The 19,922-nt window shown below is 52.3% G+C and overlaps 1 protein-coding gene across 1 annotated transcript in view; it reads left to right on the forward strand.

The window, feature by feature from the left end:
- The first annotated feature begins 2,847 nt into the window (after positions 1–2,847).
- The window catches only part of LOC138974295 (uncharacterized), a 57,883-nt gene continuing 40,808 nt past the window's right edge, over positions 2,848–19,922 (forward strand). Inside the window, exons 1-2 of the mRNA XM_070347015.1 lie at positions 2,848–3,187; positions 12,318–12,854. Of these exons, the coding sequence (XP_070203116.1) occupies positions 3,012–3,187; positions 12,318–12,854 (713 nt within the window). The 5' untranslated portion in view covers positions 2,848–3,011. The remainder of the gene's footprint in view (positions 3,188–12,317; positions 12,855–19,922) is intronic.

Raw genomic sequence — 19,922 nt, forward strand, 5'->3', positions numbered from 1 at the left:
CCTCCTTACCTCTCTCTCTCTCTGTCTCTCTTGTGCTCCCTCTCTCTCTCCCTCCCTCCGTACCTCTCTCTCTCTCCCTCCCTCCTTTGCTGCCTCTCTCTCCCTTCCTCCATACCTCTCTATCTCCCTCCCTCCTTTGCTCCCTCTCTCTCTCTCCCTTCCTCCGTACCTCTCTCTCTCCCTCCCTTCTTTGCCCCCTCTCTCTGTCTCCCTTCCGCCATACCTCTCTCTCTCCCTCCCTCCTTTGCTCCCTCTATCTCTCTCTCACTCTCTTTCTCCGTACCTCTCTCTCTCCCTCCCTTCATCCGTACCTCTCTCTCTCCCTCCCTTCATCCGTACCTCTCTCTCTCCCTCCCTTCCTCCGTACCTTTCTCTCTCCCTCCCTTCCTTCGTACCTCTCTCTCTCCCTCCCTCCTTTGCTCCCCGACGACTCTGACTACAGGCAGGAGGTAGATAGGTTTGTGGGGTGGTGTGAAAACAACTATTTAGAGCTTAATGTGGGGAAGACAAAGGAAATGATAATGGACAACAGGAGGGGGGAACATGTACACAGGGAGATAGTGATCAAGGGGGAGGTCGTAGAGAAGGTAGAGCAGTATAAGTATTTGGGGGTGATTATAGACAATAAGTTGACATGGAAACCAAACTCTGATGCCCTTGTGAAGAAACTCCACTCTCGCCTGTACTTTTTGAGAAAACTCAGGTCTTTTAACATCAGACAAGAAATCCTTCAGATGTTTTACACTTCAACGTGCAATAATGTGTTGTACTTTGGCTCCGTGTGTTGGGGTGGCAACATCAACAAGCAAGACAGGGATAGATTAGATAAATTCATCAGGAAAGCAAGTGGGGTGGTTGGGAGGAAGCAGGACAATTTCACATCAACACATGAACGACGACTGACTGACAAGGTACAGAAGATTTTGGCTGACGACTCGCACCCACTCAGACCGGAATTTGACAGTAGACGGACAGACAGGAGCAACAGATTCAGACAACCAACCGCAAGATCCACACGCTACAGAAATTCGTTTATTCCATCTGCAATTCACATCTTCAATTCTCAGGTGGGGCGGTAGATGCTGGTGTTGTCGCTCTGATGCACGGGGTCAGTGTTCTGTATTGTTTCAGTATTGTTGATTTTGTTTTGCATTCTACTCTCTTAGACAATATGTGATAACCGGCAAGGTGCTGACTTTCTTTTGTGCATTGTTGATGGTGAATGCATGTTAATTTATTTTTAATATACTTTCTTATGTGATAACCAATGTGCTATATTTTCTCAGGACAAAGAACAAATGTTTATTTTGAATGTTTTATGTATGTTATTATTACGGACACAAACGCTCAGCAATGTAATTTCTCTTTTAGAGATTAATAAAGTTATTGTATTGTATTGTATTGTAGTGTATTGTATGAAAAAGTGATTGTGTTGTAATATTGGTTATTACTGAGTGTTGATGTTACAATGATTACATTATAAAAACAACAACAACAGAACAATGTGAAGAGCAAACTTCTTCTGTGGGCATGCAAGTGAGTTAATCTTGTGTGTGTGTGTGTGAAACTATATGTGACTGAGTGTTACAAATTTAAATGACAACAGATTTTTTGATAGCCTTTACAAACAACAACAAATACATACATTTAAAAATCAAACAAATATAGGCACCTCAAAAAAAGTTGTATGTACACCTTCGTGGCTGGTGATGCATTCTTGCTCCCCTGCAAGTTTTCATTCTACAATGTACCTCAGGCTAGCTTCCTCTCTCTCTCAAATCTGCCCCTCCCACACAATACAACAGGTACAGTGGCCACTCTGACACCAGTCTCTGAAATAATCAAGAACAGTTAAAACTGCGATGAGCTGTTGTTCTTTTACTCGTGAATGCAATGCATGAACACTTAAACAATATCCCACTTATTCGCGAGTGCGTTGACAAGGCGAGAGTGAAAAAATAGCACAGACTCGAAAGCAGACGATAAGTTCAGCACAGAGAGCGGGCGTGTTTACCTTTGATCGCTGAGACAAACAGAGTCGCAATTTTCATCGTCACTGTCTTTTCACTACTGCTGGAAGTCGCCTTCTCCACATCTTTCATGCTTGATTCGAGGAGAGAAACTGGTAGTTCGAACATGTACGGTTCATTTTCGTCTGCAGTTACGCTTGTTGACATGTTGGTAAACTACAATCTTCACACTGTGTGACGTCACGAATAATTTATTCATAAGCCAGTCTCGCGAAGATCACGCGGCACAATGGCGGGTCGTTTTGGAGAAGAAATCCGTCGCTTCGGTCACAAAATTCATCGGATTACGGCCTTAGAAGATTCCGAAGTAAACCAAACATTGTTGAAGACGGTAAGAAAGTGGTTTTCTAACTAACTGCAAACATCGGGAAGTGTTCGATCGCGCAGGAACACGATTCGAAGCGTTTTTGACGCTAAAACAGCATGGTCTGGACCTTTAAAGCTGCTTTGAAAGAAGGGGTTGAGTCGATGTGGCGGATGTCATATGGGAGAGAGTTCCATAGTTTAGGGGCTGCATAGGAAAGGACCTGTGGCCGAAGGCTTTAGTTCTGACATGAGGAATGCGAAGCATCCGAGAATCGCTGGAAGAGCGAAGCTGTCTTGAGGGAATGTATACATTCAACATATCTGATAGATAGACAGGAGCAGTCTGAGTGAAAAAAACAGGTCAGGGAGCGGTTAGAGCGGTGTGTGGGAGTGTTGTATGACTCACACTAAGTCAGCACTGTGTGATATGTGTACCAGGTCAGGGAGCGGTTAGAGCGGTGTGTGGGAGTGTTGTATGACTCACACTAAGTCAGCACTATGTGATGTGTGTACCAGGTCAGGGAGCGGTTAGAGCGGTGTGTGGGAGTGTTGTATGACTCACACTAAGTCAGCACTATGTGATGTGTGTACCAGGTCAGCCTGGAGCGGTTAGAGCGGTGTGTGGGAGTGCAGCCAGGGCATGACGTCACCAGGTTGTGTCTCACCAAGGACGACATGCCGGACGAGCAGCGACTGCAGCAACTGCAGCAACTGAACGAGCAGCAGCGACTGAACGAGCAGCGACTGAACGAGCAGCGACTGAAGGAGTGGTGGACAGCCTGCCTAAAGCACGACACACAGGGCGACGCAGCCAGGATGGGGGACGAGGTCTACAGGGCGCTGGTCGCTGGGTGAGTTGTCTTGTCGCTATGTCAAAAACTGCACTCACACACCCACACACACACACACACACACACACACACACACACACACACACACACACACACACACACACACACACACACACACACACACACACACACACACACCAAACAACACACACACACACACACACTGACACCAAACCACACACACATACATATGTATTCTTAAACGGATTTTTGTTTTGATGTACAATTTTCATTCAATTTTCCTTTCATGTTTGCTTGCTCTTCATTTAAACTGTACAATAGCCGCCATTTATATGTAATTTTCCAACTGTAAACACCACTATAAGCATTATGCTTGTTGTTGTTTACTCAATATGCGTTTTTTGTAAATAATGCACAAATGAATAAAACAGTTTAAACACACACACACACACACACACACACACACACACACACCAAACCACACACACACACATACACCAAACCACACACACACACCCAACCACACACACACACAACCACACACACACACAGACACGCCCACCAAACCACACACACACACACACACACACACACACCCACCAAACCACACACACACACGAACACACATCAGGGGCGGATCAGTTCCTTTGTAAGGGGGGGGGGGATGCACTTAGAATCGAAAGTGAATGTGATGGGCGTGAAGCGCCCGAATTTGCTGGGGGGTCCGGGGGCATGCCCCCCCCCCCCCCCCCCCCCGGAAAAATTGTTGGTCCAAAGAAGCAAAATGGTGCCATCTGGTGCCATTTGAACTTAGAAATGATCATAGAATCGGCTTTCCAATTTTTTTTAATGTGTTTCTGCACATACACACCGAACCACACACACACACACACGCACACACACACACACACGCACACACAAACACGCAACCATATTGCTACTGTCCAATTAACAGCTACTTGAGTTAAACGCGGAGCGCTGTGTCCCCAACTTGCAGGCAGCACCGAGGCAGTAGACAGGTATCACCACTTGTGTCAGTTTGGTCAGCATACGCCCTCTCTCTCTTTCTCCTCTCTCCTAGCCTACCCCCCCAACACACACACACACACACACACACACACACACACACACACACACACTTTCTCTCACTTTCCCCCTCCCGCCTCCCCTCTTTTCACCTTGGCTTGATTTCTCTTCTTTTTTTGTTCAAAATCCCGCAACTTTGAATTTTAACTGGAACTTTCATCCTCCCCCCACACCACCCACCTCTCCCCTCACCACCCACCTCTCCCCTCACCACCCACCTTTCCCCTCACCACCCACCTCTCCCCTCACCACCCACCTCTCCCCTCACCACCCACCTCTCCCCTCACCACCCACCTCCCCCCACACCACCCACCTCTCCCCACACCACCCACCTCTCCCCACACCACCCACCTCCCCCCTCACCACCCACCTCTCCCCACACCACCCACCTCCCCCCTCACCACCCACCTCTCCCCTCACCACCAACCTCTCCCCTCACCACCCACCTCTCCCCTCACCACCCACCTCTCCCCACACCACCCACCTCTCCCCTCACCATCCACCTCTCCCCACACCACCCACCTCTCCCCTCACCACCCACCTCTCCCCTCACCACCCACCTCTCCCCTCACCACCCACCTCTCCCCTCACCACCCACCTCTCCCCACACCATCCACCTCTCCCCTCACCACCAACCTCTCCCCACACTCTCCCCTCACCACTCACCTCTCCCCTCACCACCCACCTCTCCCCTCACCACCCACCTCTCCCCACACCACCCACCTCTCCCCTCACCACCAACCTCTCCCCTCACCACCCACCTCTCCCCTCACCACCCACCTCTCCCCACACCACCCACCTCTCCACTCACCACCCACCTCTCCCCACACCACCCACCTCTCCCCTCACCACCCACCTCTCCCCTCACCACCCACCTCTCCCCTCACCACCCACCTCTCCCCTCACCACCCACCTCTCCCCTCACCACCCACCTCTCCCCACACCACCCACCTCTCCCCTCACCACCAACCTCTCCCCACACTCTCCCCTCACCACCCACCTCTCCCCTCACCACCCACCTCTCCCCTCACCACCCACCTCTCCCCACACCACCCACCTCTCCCCTCACCACCCACCTCTCCCCACACCACCCACCTCTCCCCTCACCACCCACCTCTCCCCTCACCACCCACCTCTCCCCACACTCTCCCCTCACCACCCACCTCTCCCCTCACCACCCACCTCTCCCCTCACCACCCACCTCTCCCCTCACCACCCACCTCTCCCCTCACCACCCACCTCTCCCCACACTACCCACCTCTCCCCTCACCACCCACCTCTCCCCACACCACCCACCTCTCCCCTCACCACCCACCTCTCCCCTCACCTCCCACCTCTCCCCACACCACCCACCTCTCCCCTCACCACCCACTTCTCCTCTCACCACCCACCTCTCCCCACACTCTCCCCTCACCACCCACCTCTCCCCTCACCACCCACCTCTCCCCTCACCACCCACCTCTCCCCTCACCACCCACCTCTCCCCTCACCACCCACCTCTCCCCTCACCCCCCACCTCTCCCCTCAACCCCCACCTCTTCCCTCACCCCCCACCTCTCCCCACACCACCCACCTCTCCCCTCACCCCCCACCTCTCCCCTCACCACCCACCTCTCCCCACACCACCCACCTCTCCCCTCGCCACCCACCTCTCCCCTCACCACCCACCTCTCCCCTCACCACCCACCTCTCCCCTCACCACCCACCTCTTCCCTCACCACCCACCTCTCCCCTCACCACCCACCTCTCCCCACACCACCCACCTCTCCCCTCACCCCCCACCTCTCCCCTCACCCCCCACCTCTCCCCTCACCCCCACCCCTCCCCACACCACCCACCTCTCCCCTCTCCACCCACCTCTCCCCTCACCACCCACCTCTCCCCTCACCACCCACCTCTCCCCACACCACCCACCTCTCCCCTCACCACCCACCTCTCCCCTCACCACCCACCTCTCCCCTCACCACCCACCTCTCCCCTCACCACCCACCTCTCCCCTCACCACCCACCTCTCCCCTCACCACCACCTCTCCCCACACCACCCACCTCTCCCCTCACTACCCACCTCTCCCCACACTCTCCCCTCACCACCCACCTCTCCCCTCACCACCCACCTCTCCCCTCACCACCCACCTCTCCCCTCACCGCCCACCTCTCCCCTCACCACCCACCTCTCCCCTCACCACCCACCTCTCCCCTCACCACCCACCTCTCCCCTCACCACCCACCTCTCCCTTCACCACCCACCTCTCCCCTCACCACCCACCTCTTCCCACACCACCCACCTCTTCCCTCACCACCCACCTTTCCCTTCACCACCCACCTCTCCCTTCACCACCCACCTCTCCCCACACCACCCACCTCTCCCCTCACCACCCACCTCTCCCCTCACCACCCACCTCTCCCCACACCACCCACCTCTCCCCTCACCACCCACCTCTCCCCACACCACCCACCTCTCCCCTCACCACCCACCTCTCCCCTCACCACCCACCTCTCCCCTCACCACCCACCTCTCCCCTCACCACCCACCTCTCCCCTCACCACCCACCTCTCCCCTCACCACCCACCTCTCCCCACACCACCCACCTCTCCCCTCACCACCCACCTCTCCCCTCACCACCAACCTCTCCCCACACTCTCCCCTCACCACCCACCTCTCCCCTCACCACCCACCTCTCCCCTCACCACCCACCTCTCCCCACACTACCCACCTCTCCCCTCACCACCCACCTCTCCCCACACCACCCACCTCTCCCCTCACCACCCACCTCTCCCCTCACCACCCACCTCTCCCCTCACCACCCACCTCTCCCCACACTACCCACCTCTCCCCTCACCACCCACCTCTCCCCACACCACCCACCTCTCCCCTCACCACCCACCTCTCCCCACACCACCCACCTCTCCCCTCACCACCCACCTCTCCCCTCACCACCCACCTCTCCCCTCACCACCCACCTCTCCCCTCACCACCCACCTCTCCCCTCACCACCCACCTCTCCCCTCACCACCCACCTCTCCCCTCACCACCCACCTCTCCCCTCACCACCCACCTCTCCCCTCACCACCCACCTCTCCCCACACCACCCACCTCTCCCCTCACCACCCACCTCTCCCTTCACCACCCACCTCTCCCCTCACCACCCACCTCTTCCCACACCACCCACCTCTTCCCTCACCACCCACCTCTCCCTTCACCACCCACCTCTCCCTTCACCACCCACCTCTCCCCACACCACCCACCTCTCCCCACACCACCCACCTCTCCCCTCACCACCCACCTCTCCCCTCACCACCCACCTCTCCCCTCACCACCCACCTCTCCCCACACCACCCACCTCTCCCCACACCACCCACTTCTCCCCTCACCACCCACCTCTCCCCACACCACCCACCTCTCCCCACACCACCCACCTCTCCCCACACCACCCACCTCTCCCCTCACCACCCACCTCTCCCCTCACCACCCACCTCTCCCCTCACCACCCACCTCTCCCCTCACCACCCACCTCTCCCCTCACCACCCACCTCTCCCCTCACCACCCACCTCTCCCCTCACCACCCACCTCTCCCCTCACCACCCACCTCTCCCCTCACCACCCACCTCTCCCCTCACCACCCACCTCTCCCCACACCACCCACCTCTCCCCTCACCACCCACCTCTCCCCACACCACCCACCTCTCCCCTCACCACCCACCTCTCCCCACCCACCTCTCCCCTCACCACCCACCTCTCCCCTCACCACCCACCTCTCCCCTCACCACCCACCTCTCCCCTCACCACCCACCTCTCCCCTCACCACCCACCTCTCCCCTCACCACCCACCTCTCCCCTCACCACCCACCTCTCCCCTCACCACCCACCTCTCCCCTCACCACCCACCTCTCCCCTCACCACCCACCTCTCCCCTCACCACCCACCTCTCCCCTCACCACCCACCTCTCCCCACACCACCCACCTCTCCCCTCACCACCCACCTCTCCCCACACCACCCACCTCTCCCCTCACCACCCACCTCTCCCCTCACCACCCACCTCTCCCCTCACCACCCACCTCTCCCCTCACCACCCACCTCTCCCCTCACCACCCACCTCTCCCCTCACCACCCACCTCTCCCCTCACCACCCACCTCTCCCCACACCACCCACCTCTCCCCACACCACCCACCTCTCCCCTCACCACCCACCTCTCCCCTCACCACCCACCTCTCCCCACACCACCCACCTCTCCCCTCACCCCCCACCTCTCCCCTCACCACCCACCTCTTCCCACACCACCCACCTCTCCCCTCACCACCCACCTCTCCCCTCACCACCCACCTCTCCCCTACACCACCCACCTCTCCCCTCACCACCCACCTCTCCCCTCACCACCCACCTCTCCCCACACCACCCACCTCTCCCCTCACCACCCACCTCTCCCCTCACCACCCACCTCTCCCCTCACCACCCACCTCTCCCCTCACCACCCACCTCTCCCCTCACCACCCACCTCTCCCCTCACCACCCACCTCTCCCCTCACCACCCACCTCTCCCCTCACCACCCACCTCTCCCCTCACCACCCACCTCTCCCCTCACCACCCACCTCTCCCCTCACCACCCACCTCTCCCCACACCACCCACCTCTCCCCTCACCACCCACCTCTCCCCACACCACCCACCTCTCCCCTCACCACCCACCTCTCCCCTCACCACCCACCTCTCCCCTCACCACCCACCTCTCCCCACACCACCCACCTCTCCCCTCACCACCCACCTCTCCCCACCCACCTCTCCCCTCACCACCCACCTCTCCCCTCACCACCCACCTCTCCCCTCACCACCCACCTCTCCCCTCACCACCCACCTCTCCCCACACTACCCACCTCTCCCCTCACCACCCACCTCTCCCCACACCACCCACCTCTCCCCTCACCACCCACCTCTTCCCTCACCACCCACCTCTCCCCTCACCACCCACCTCTCCCCTCACCACCCACCTCTTCCCTCACCACCCACCTCTCCCCTCACCACCCACCTCTCCCCTCACCACCCACCTCTCCCCACACCACCCACCTCTCCCCTCACCACCCACCTCTCCCCTCACCACCCACCTTTCCCCTCACCACCCACCTCTCCCCACACCACCCACCTCTCCCCTCACCACCCACCTCTCCCCATACCACCCACCTCTCCCCTCACCACCCACCTCTCCCCACACCTCTCCCCTCACCACCCACCTCTCCCCTCACCACCCACCTCTCCCCTCACCACCCACCTCTCCCCACACCACCCACCTCTCCCCACACCACCCACCTCTCCCCTCACCACCCACCACCACCCACCTCTCCCCTCACCACCCACCTCTCCCCACACCTCTCCCCTCACCACCCACCTCTCCCCTCACCACCCACCTCTCCCCTCACCACCCACCTCTCCCCTCACCACCCACCTCTCCCCACACTACCCACCTCTCCCCTCACCACCCACCTCTCCCCACACCACCCACCTCTCCCCTCACCACCCACCTCTCCCCTCACCACCCACCTCTCCCCTCACCACCCACCTCTCCCCATACCACCCACCTCTCCCCTCACCACCCACCTCTCCCCACACTCTCCCCTCACCACCCACCTCTCCCCTCACCACCCACCTCTCCCCTCACCACCCACCTCTCCCCACACCACCCACCTCTCCCCTCACCACCCACCTCTCCCCTCACCACCCACCTCTCCCCATACCACCCACCTCTCCCCTCACCACCCACCTCTCCCCACACTCTCCCCTCACCACCCACCTCTCCCCTCACCACCCACCTCTCCCCTCACCACCCACCTCTCCCCACACCACCCACCTCTCCCCTCACCACCCACCTCTCCCCACACCACCCACCTCTCCCCTCACCACCCACCTCTCCCCACACCACCCACCTCTCCCCTCACCACCCACCTCTCCCCACACTCTCCCCTCACCACCCACCTCTCCCCTCACCACCCACCTCTCCCCTCACCACCCACCTCTCCCCACACCACCCACCTCTCCCCTCACCACCCACCTCTCCCCACACCACCCACCTCTCCCCTCACCACCCACCTCTCCCCTCACCACCCACCTCTCCCCACACCTCTCCCCTCACCACCCACCTCTCCCCTCACCACCCACCTCTCCCCTCACCACCCACCTCTCCCCTCACCACCCACCTCTCCCCTCACCACCCACCTCTCCCCACACCACCCACCTCTCCCCACACCACCCACCTCTCCCCTCACCACCCACCACCACCCACCTCTCCCCTCACCACCCACCTCTCCCCTCACCACCCACCTCTCCCCTCACCACCCACCTCTCCCCTCACCACCCACCTCTCCCCTCACCACCCACCTCTCCCCTCACCACCCACCTCTCCCCTCACCACCCACCTCTCCCCTCACCACCAACCTCTCCCCTCACCACCACCTCTCCCCACACTCTCCCCTCACCACCCACCTCTCCCCTCACCACCCACCTCTCCCCTCACCACCCACCTCTCCCCACACTACCCACCTCTCCCCTCACCCCCCACCTCTCCCCTCAACCCCCACCTCTTCCCTCACCCCCCACCTCTCCCCACACCACCCACCTCTCCCCTCACCACCCACCTCTCCCCTCACCACCCACCTCTCCCTACACCACCCACCTCTCCCCTCACCACCCACTTCTCCCCTCACCACCCACCTCTCCCCACACTCTCCCCTCACCACCCACCTCTCCCCTCACCACCCACCTCTCCCCTCACCACCCACCTCTCCCCTCACCACCCACCTCTCCCCTCACCACCCACCTCTCCCCTCACCACCCACCTCTCCCCTCACCACCCACCTCTCCCCCCACCACCCACCTCTCCCCACACTCTCCCCTCACCACCCACCTCTCCCCTCACCACCCACCTCTCCCCTCACCACCCACCTCTCCCCTCACCACCCACCTCTCCCCTCACCACCCACCTCTCCCCTCACCACCCACCTCTCCCCTCACCGCCCACCTCTCCCCTCACCACCCACCTCTCCCCTCACCACCCACCTCTCCCCTCACCACCCACCTCTCCCCTCACCACCCACCTCTCCCTTCACCACCCACCTCTCCCCTCACCACCCACCTCTTCCCACACCACCCACCTCTTCCCTCACCACCCACCTTTCCCTTCACCACCCACCTCTCCTTTCACCACCCACCTCTCCCCACACCACCCACCTCTCCCCACACCACCCACCTCTCCCCACACCACCCACCTCTCCCCTCACCACCCACCACCACCCACCTCTCCCCTCACCACCCACCTCTCCCCACACTCTCCCCTCACCACCCACCTCTCCCCTCACCACCCACCTCTCCCCTCACCACCCACCTCTCCCCACACCACCCACCTCTCCCCTCACCACCCACCTCTCCCCACACCACCCACCTCTCCCCTCACCACCCACCTCTCCCCTCACCACCCACCTCTCCCCTCACCACCCACCTCTCCCCTCACCACCCACCTCTCCCCTCACCACCCACCTCTCCCCTCACCACCCACCTCTCCCCTCACCACCCACCTCTCCCCTCACCACCCACCTCTCCCCACACCACCCACCTCTCCCCTCACCACCCACCTCTCCCCTCACCACCCACCTCTCCCCTCACCACCCACCTCTCCCCTCATCACCCACCTCTCCCCTCACCACCCACCTCTCCCCCCACCACCCACCTCTCCCCTCACCACCCACCTCTCCCCTCACCACCCACCTCTCCCCTCATCACCCACCTCTCCCCTCACCACCCACCTCTCCCCTCACCACCCACTTCTCCCCACACCACCCACCTCTCCCCTCACCACCAACCTCTCCCCACACTCTCCCCTCACCACCCACCTCTCCCCTCACCACCCACCTCTCCCCTCACCACCCACCTCTCCCCTCACCACCCACCTCTACCCTCACCACCCACCTCTCCCCTCACCACCCACCTCTCCCCACACCACCCACCTCTCCCCTCACCACCCACCTCTCCCCTCACCACCCACCTCTTTCCTCCCCATCCCTCTAAAACAAGCACCTGAAGGTTTGGTGTGTGCTGGCAGGTTCGCCGTGCCGCTGACGACGGTAGAGATGTTCTTGAGCACCCAGCCCAGACTACAGCTGTGGACTGAAGGTCACGTGGTACACGCCGTGGGGGAGGAGCACGGGAGGGACCTGACAAGGATCGCCTTGTTTCCCCGCCAGGTGGAGCTGCTGGAAGACACTCCTGACGACGACGACGACGACGATGTCAGGATCTTGCACGGAGGTCCGGGAACAGCCAAGACGATTTTATTGTTGCTGCGAAGTGTGTCCTGGTCCCTTGACGGGTGTGACAGAGTGTTCAACATACAGACACGACCTGACGGCCAGGCTGCTGCCTACCTGGTGTCCCATCAGCTGAGGGAGACTGTGGCCAGGGCAAGGCAAGGCGACACTGTCGCGCGGCCAGACTTCACCGTGCAACAGGTCAACATGGCGTATTGGTTGGGCTGGAAGGACTGGACAAAGAAAGGCCGGCTGGCAGTGGCGGCGTGGTGTGATGACGCTGCACGCAGTGAAGACAGGAAGGTCCACATCATAGCCGATGAAGCGAACGGGTAAGTAGGACGCTGTACACAACACGACATGTACACACAACACACAACATGACGTTGACACCAAACACACACCACGCCCATATTCACGACTTTCCGACCTTGACATTGTAGCTAGGGTCATGTGAGCGTTGGCATCATTGTCCAATCAGAAATAGTCAATGATCATCTCCTTAGTGTGTTCCGGTCCGGAACGCAAAACAGTTACCGCGGAAAAAGAGAACGTGGTTTGACAACTAAAGGGCATTTTGACCGGCTCGCACTACAGCATCGTTCAAATGTGGGAGAACGACACATCTGACAAATAGCCAGTGGTTACCTATGGCATTCCGTTTGTCAAATAATGAGTTGGATGCTTTTTCATGTTTTTTTCACCAGTTTTAGCTAAATAATCATTATTTAGAAGCTCATGTGCTAAATAAGTAATTGTTTATAAACAATGTAAAACAAATCTAAATATTTTTTTGTTTACGTAAACCATTCATTATTTACCTAAACAATTCATTGTTTACGTAAATAATTCATTGTTTACGTAAATAATGATTTATTTACGTAAACAATATATTATTTAGACTTATATTACATTGTTTATAAACAATCAGCAATGTTGCTAAATAAATCATTATTTACGTAAACAATGAATTATTTACGTAAACAATGAATTGTTTAGCCAACACATTTTCCATTATTTAGGGGTTTCTAGGATTCGCTTCTGAACTAAGTTTTATGTCTTTCAGTGATTACTATAATTGAATACAAGATCTCTCCACACACTCTTATCTTAAAATAGCTGTTGTTTGGATATTATTTTGTTTATTTTACAAGCCGAGTACGAAAATAACTGATCTCAAACACAGTCAAAGGTCAAGGTCAATTAAGGGTTTTCTCTGCCGGGAGTGTTTAGTGTTTGCATTTTCTTGCTTGAAGTTGTTGAAACACAGTATTTTCCCCTTATGTTCTCTGTTCTGTTTATGTCCCAACAACATGCCTGTCTTTCCATTTCTCTTCTTTTCATCGTTTCATTTCAAAGAGAAAAGTAAAAACCGCTGTGAACCGTTGAAAAACGGGAAACAATGCCTCCTGGAGTGACTTCCCTTGCCTTGAAAGCCAGATGGAGAAACAGCGACCCGGCAAGCATATTCTGAGCGATTGTTACCAGAGGAGAGGCGGCGATACCACCAGAAGATTTTGGAGAGTGACGGGAATGATCCGTATGACATTCCAACCAGGTGCTTGTCAGCAAATCCGGACGATCTGCCAGAGCTGAGTTACATCAACATCGTAAATTATTTTGTGCTTGGCAAGAAGAGTGCATACACATGTATGTGAGCAGCTGAAAGCTTACAAACGTTTGGATTCTTACCGACTTTTTGTCTCTGGCTGGGTGAGGGATGTCAAGCGCTACAGCCCTGATGGCTGTCAGAACTCTGTCATTTCTGCAAAGGTAAGAATGTGCTTTCAGTTTATAAATATAATGAATGAACGTGAGTGTTCTCTGTCTTGTGTTGCAGATTTCACTTGTAAGTTGCAGTTCAGGATATTGTGTTGAGGCTTTGTCTTTGATATATTCTTCGCTTCAGTTTGTATTCTGGACTACGACAAAAGCTGTAGATAGTCTTGAATATATTTATATTTTGAAATAGCTTGCAAAATATTATATTTATAATGAGCTTCATGTTCATATTCAGTTAAAAATCTGTTGTTTACTTTTCATTGTTGAGGTTGTAAAGCACATTGACATTATGTGCGTCTTAGAGTTATATTCATTCGATTGACCTAGCTGAATGCTGATTTGTGCGATCTTCAATTTATGTTTCAGGTTCTTCATTCACAACGCCTTAATGAACCAGCACTTTCTCCTTGGACCATCGCCACTTCTGATGGCAACACACTGTCAGCACACTGTACCTGCATGGCCGGAGTTGGAGAAACCTGCATGGCCGGAGTTGGAGAAACCTGCACACACGTCCCTTCACCTTCAAGGAGTCAGCTGTTGAGTGTGCTGTGGCAGACCGCCATTTCTGTTTGGAATCTAACAGTGAGGGGATGCTTTGTCTGCGCAAGGACCACCCATACTTTAGTCAAGTACAGTGCCAGATTGTTATGACCAGTTCCTCCTACTGCGATTTCATGGTGTGGACTACTGTGGATAAAGTTATTGTCTGAGTATTGCCTGACTGTGATTTTTGGGCAATGTGTGTGGAGAAAGCTTTGAAAGTGTTCAGACTCGCAGTTCTTCCAGAGCTAGTTGGAAACTGGCTGGACAGAGAAGCTGAGCCTCTACAAGCAGTGGATGTGAACCAGGAGCAGCTGCAAACACAAGCCGTGAAACGCAGCAAGAAACAGTGACAATGCCAGACTCGCTTGCTCATGTGTTTGGGAAAACAAACATCATGTATCAGTATGACTGTACACACAGAAAGTGGCCAGTAGTAAAGTTGTAAAGAGGGAGAGAAAAGAGGGCATGTAATGTTTTAAATCACAGTTCACACTTACAGAGAAGTCATTAATTGTTCCATTCTTGTTTCATTTTATTCTTAAAGTAAAATCATGCACAGATGTATGCATACATTGTGTTTAGGATCACCGACCACAATACAAAATCAAGTGCTACAAGTATAAATTATGATGCATACAGGACCTTATTTTGTGATTGTTTTACATCCACTGCTGTGAATAACAAAGAATCATGAGCAGTTTGTCCAAACCTGGCATTCAGAAATAAATAACAATGAGTTTTATTATAATTATAGAATGTATAAAGAGAATTTTGAGTTTGAAAAGTACTTGTCCATTCTCAACTCAACTCAACTCAACTCAAATTTTATTGGCTTCAATTTTCACAGAAGAATTTGTCTTGCGCTTGGGAGAAAGTAAGAGTATAACATATAAAAACAGCATTCATATCACATTTCATGTATCACACACAGTAATCACTAGTATAAGCCTACAATTATCACATTCTGCCGGTTAATTTAGCAAACGCTGTTTTAAAATTTAGAACACTGAATCATAAATTGCCTATACAAAAAGGTAGGACTCTTGGTATTCCCAGACAAGACAGAATCTGTCACAAATGTTCATCAGGTGACCTTGGGGACGAGTTCCATTATATTTTTGTATGTCCTTTTTTTACCAATTATAGAAAACAGTTGTTACGGTGCTATTATTATGCCCGCCCCAATTCAGTTAAATTCAGAGAGCTTTTTTCCACTACAAAAAAGAGTTTATTGCTAAAACTCGCAAAGTTCATGACACTTGTCGTGGACTGTTTGAGAAGCGAGTAAAATTTAATTCTCGTTTAGCTTTATACTCCGTTATCTGTTTTGTGTTGTTTGTAAAAGTATTTTTGTCTTTATGTTAACTCACCCATCACCCCCCCTCCCCCTTCCCCCCATTTCCCATAGTAAAGAAATGTATGTAATCACTTTGCACTTGTAGTGTTTTATTATTATTATTATTATTATTATTATTATTATTATTATTATTATTTATTATTATTGTTGAATTGTTTCTTGTATTGTTTTTGCTCTCCCTCACCCCTCAACTCCCTTTTCTGTACATAGTCTGATTTCTTTTTGTTTTAGTTCCTTTTATTTGGTGTTGAATGAAATGTGTTTTTATTGTGTTTTTTAATTTTCCATGTACCCTCACGGGGTTTTATCGGAATAAAACTTGACTTGACTTGACTTGATTATCAACTTATTCAGCCAGGTATATTGTTCATTCTCCTTGTTCAATGTTTCCAGTGACACGGATTGGCTGCTTGATTTAGGGAACAAATAAGAGTGTGTGGTCCAGCGTAGTTCTGCATCAGTACAGTCAAGTAATAAACTAGTTCTGTTTTGATGACAACAAAATTGAACACACTTATTTCTGCAAAAAAGCGCACAGGTCTATTTATCATAATGAATAGTTAATGACTCACATGCCCACAGTATGTTATTTCAATTTTGAACATTTAGTGAAAGTGTTCTTCTCTTCACTTTGGCTTCATACCTGCAATACTGGTAGTGGTATGTTCAGTGTTGCTTGCAGTTGCATGTTATTGGTAGTTTAAATGTGTGCTCGCATTTCAAGTGTAGGCCATTTAATTTTGCAATGCTCCTTATCTTGTTTCCTGTGTAGAGCTATTTTGAGGTTAATCAGCATAATTCAACCTTTGTCAGTTGTGTCAATACATGTCACATTTATGCAAAATGATTTCAAAGTGTATGTTAATGTGTGTGTGTGTGTGTGTGTGTGTGTGTGTGTGTGTGTGTGTGTGTGTGTGTGTGTGTGTGTGATAGAAAGAGTGAAATCTGCTCTTGAAATGGAAGGAAATAGCATGCAGCAGGTCAGATCATATACACATGTATATTCAAATTCAAGATTCCATCCAGTGAAAACATAACAGAAAAATTGTTGCTACTGCTCATGTGAGACACCTGAATCAGAATCAGATACAATACACCACAGGTTAACCTTCGCCGGCACTCGTTATCGACTACACACGGACGCATTCGTGGGGCCGTGCAGACCCATGCTTCTCAAAGAAAGAAAAATATGCATATCCTTCCGTGGCACTCGTGGGTCCGTGCGGACCCAGAAGGGTGTTTGATTGCAAATATCTCTTAAACGAGTTGGAATTTTTTTAATGAGCTTTTAGAAATGCCTCAGACACCTAAAAAGCTATCATCTCCTAAAAGCTCATTACATTTCAGTGATAATTAATTAATTAATTAATGGTCAAATTTAGACTACACACGGTATTTGGTAACATATTATGGGTCTGCATGGCCCCACGAGTGCCACGGAAGGGTTTGCACAATTGTCCTTCTTTGAGAAGTATGGGTCCGCACGTCCCCACGAATGCTTCCGTGTGTAGTCTAAATTTGACCATTAATTAATTAATTAATTATCACTGAAATTTAATGAGCTTTTAGGAGATGATAGCTTTTTAGGTGTCTGAGGCATTTCTAAAAGCTCATTAAAAAATTCTAACTCGTTTAAGAGATATTTGCAATCAAACACCCTTCTGGGTCCGCACGGACCCACGAGTGCCTCGGAAAGGTATACACGCTTTTCCTTCTTTGAGAAGTATGGGTCTGCACGGCCCCACGAGTGCTTCCGTGTGTAGTCTAAATTTGACCATTAATTAATTAATTAATTATCACTGAAATTTAATGAGCTTTTAGGAGATGATAGCTTGTTAGGTGTCTGAGGCATTTCTAAAAGCTCATTAAAAAATTCCAACTCGTTTAAAAGATATTTGCAATCAAACACCCTTCTGGATCCGCACGGACCCACGAGTGCCGGCGAAGTTTAATTAACACATTCTTTAAACAATGCCTTCATGATTCATCTTCAAATTCAAGATTCCGTCCAGTGAAAACATAATAACAGAAAGACTATTGCTACTGCTCATGCGAGACATCAGAATCAGATACAATACACCACAGTTTAATTGACATATTATTTAGTCTAAACAATGCCTTCAGTTCACTAGGCTGTGTTTATGCAGCGTCACAGCAAGAATCACATGGTACCAGTGCAAACATTGACAAGCCCAGATGATAAAATGACTATTTTGTCCAGTGTTACCACTTCTTCCTCTTCCCTTGCAAACAAAAGATCAGTCAGAATATCAGAATTCAAAATTGTGTACTTTCCCCAAAGAATACCGATAACTCACTCAACATAAATTCTCAGATTAGCTAGTTTGCGTGTTGACTATCTCATAAGCTGACTCTTCCCTCTTGTAAAGGCAGGGATTTTCACTTGTGCACCTCTCATAGCCACTAGTTCATTAATGTCAAATCCCCTGTCGGCCAAAATCACATCATTTTGTACAATATTGTCAAGATACCCACTATTTGCAGTGATGTGCTTGTCACTTGAAAGCCCACCCCACCCTTTAGAAATAAAAGAAATATGGCCTTGAGGTGTAATTGATATTAGGTATTTAATTTACGGTGCACACAATTGGTATTACTATCGTTAACAGTTATACAGGGTTTTGAAACTATCGTTAACTGTTATATATATATATATAGAGTTTCGAAACTATCGTTATCTGTTATATAGAGTTTCAAAACTATCGTTAACTGTTAAATAGAGTTTTGAAACTATCGTTAACTGTTATATATAGAGTTTCGAAACTATCGTTATCTGTTATATGGAGTTTCAAAACTATCGTTAACTGTTAAATAGAGTTTCGAAACTATCGTTAACTGTTATTTAGAGTTATAATATATTAATAGCGCGTTTGTGCGCGCTATTGCTAAAACTATGAATAACAGATAACGAGGGTTTCGCAAAACGGCGGCATGGTGCGCGCAAGTGATATTACTATCGTTAACTGTTATATAGAGTTTCTAAAAATAGCAATGGCGTGGTCGGATGCTTCGATGCCGGCAAAATGGCTGCTGAACGTTTCGTTCGAGCAGAGACATGTCTCTGGTTCGAGCGAATTTGCACTAAATAACTACAACATGATTTAGTAGATCATATTCAACTAACTGTCGTCTGATAAGTCCATCATTTCGCTGCTTCGTTTAATCAAGTAATCAAATCTTCGTTACAGCTAGCACGCTTCCTGTTTTCACAGAAATATTGGTCAGTGTCAGCTTGACCCGTTCTAGCTACCGCGCTGTGTGCGGGTCAGTTTGTACACATACGGCTGGCATGCATGCATTGGGCAACGGTACACGATGCGAAAGCATGCAGTGTTTTCCAAAACGCGCCTAATTGGGGGATGTCACTCGGGAAACACGTTGTTGGCTCACGTAAGTGTAGCCTATGCGATCGTAACTTTGTCTGTCTGTGCGTGCGTGCGTATGTGCGTGCGTGCGTGCGTGCGTGTGTATGTCTGTGGTAGAAACTCTAACATTTGAAGACGTCACATTACATTGACGTCACATTATGACGTAAGAGGGTTAGACGTCACGCGAAGGAAGTACTGAAAGTCTCGGTCATTATTATTTTGAGCGGGCCGAGACTAGTTGACAGTCGTGTCCCTGTAAGTAGGCTACATGCAGACAGACAGATCTAGATCTAGTGTCTCGCTTTCTTGCACAGTTTCACCTATGC

The sequence above is a fragment of the Littorina saxatilis genome, linkage group LG8 (assembly GCF_037325665.1).
Source record: "Littorina saxatilis isolate snail1 linkage group LG8, US_GU_Lsax_2.0, whole genome shotgun sequence".
NCBI lineage: Eukaryota > Metazoa > Mollusca > Gastropoda > Littorinimorpha > Littorinidae > Littorina > Littorina saxatilis.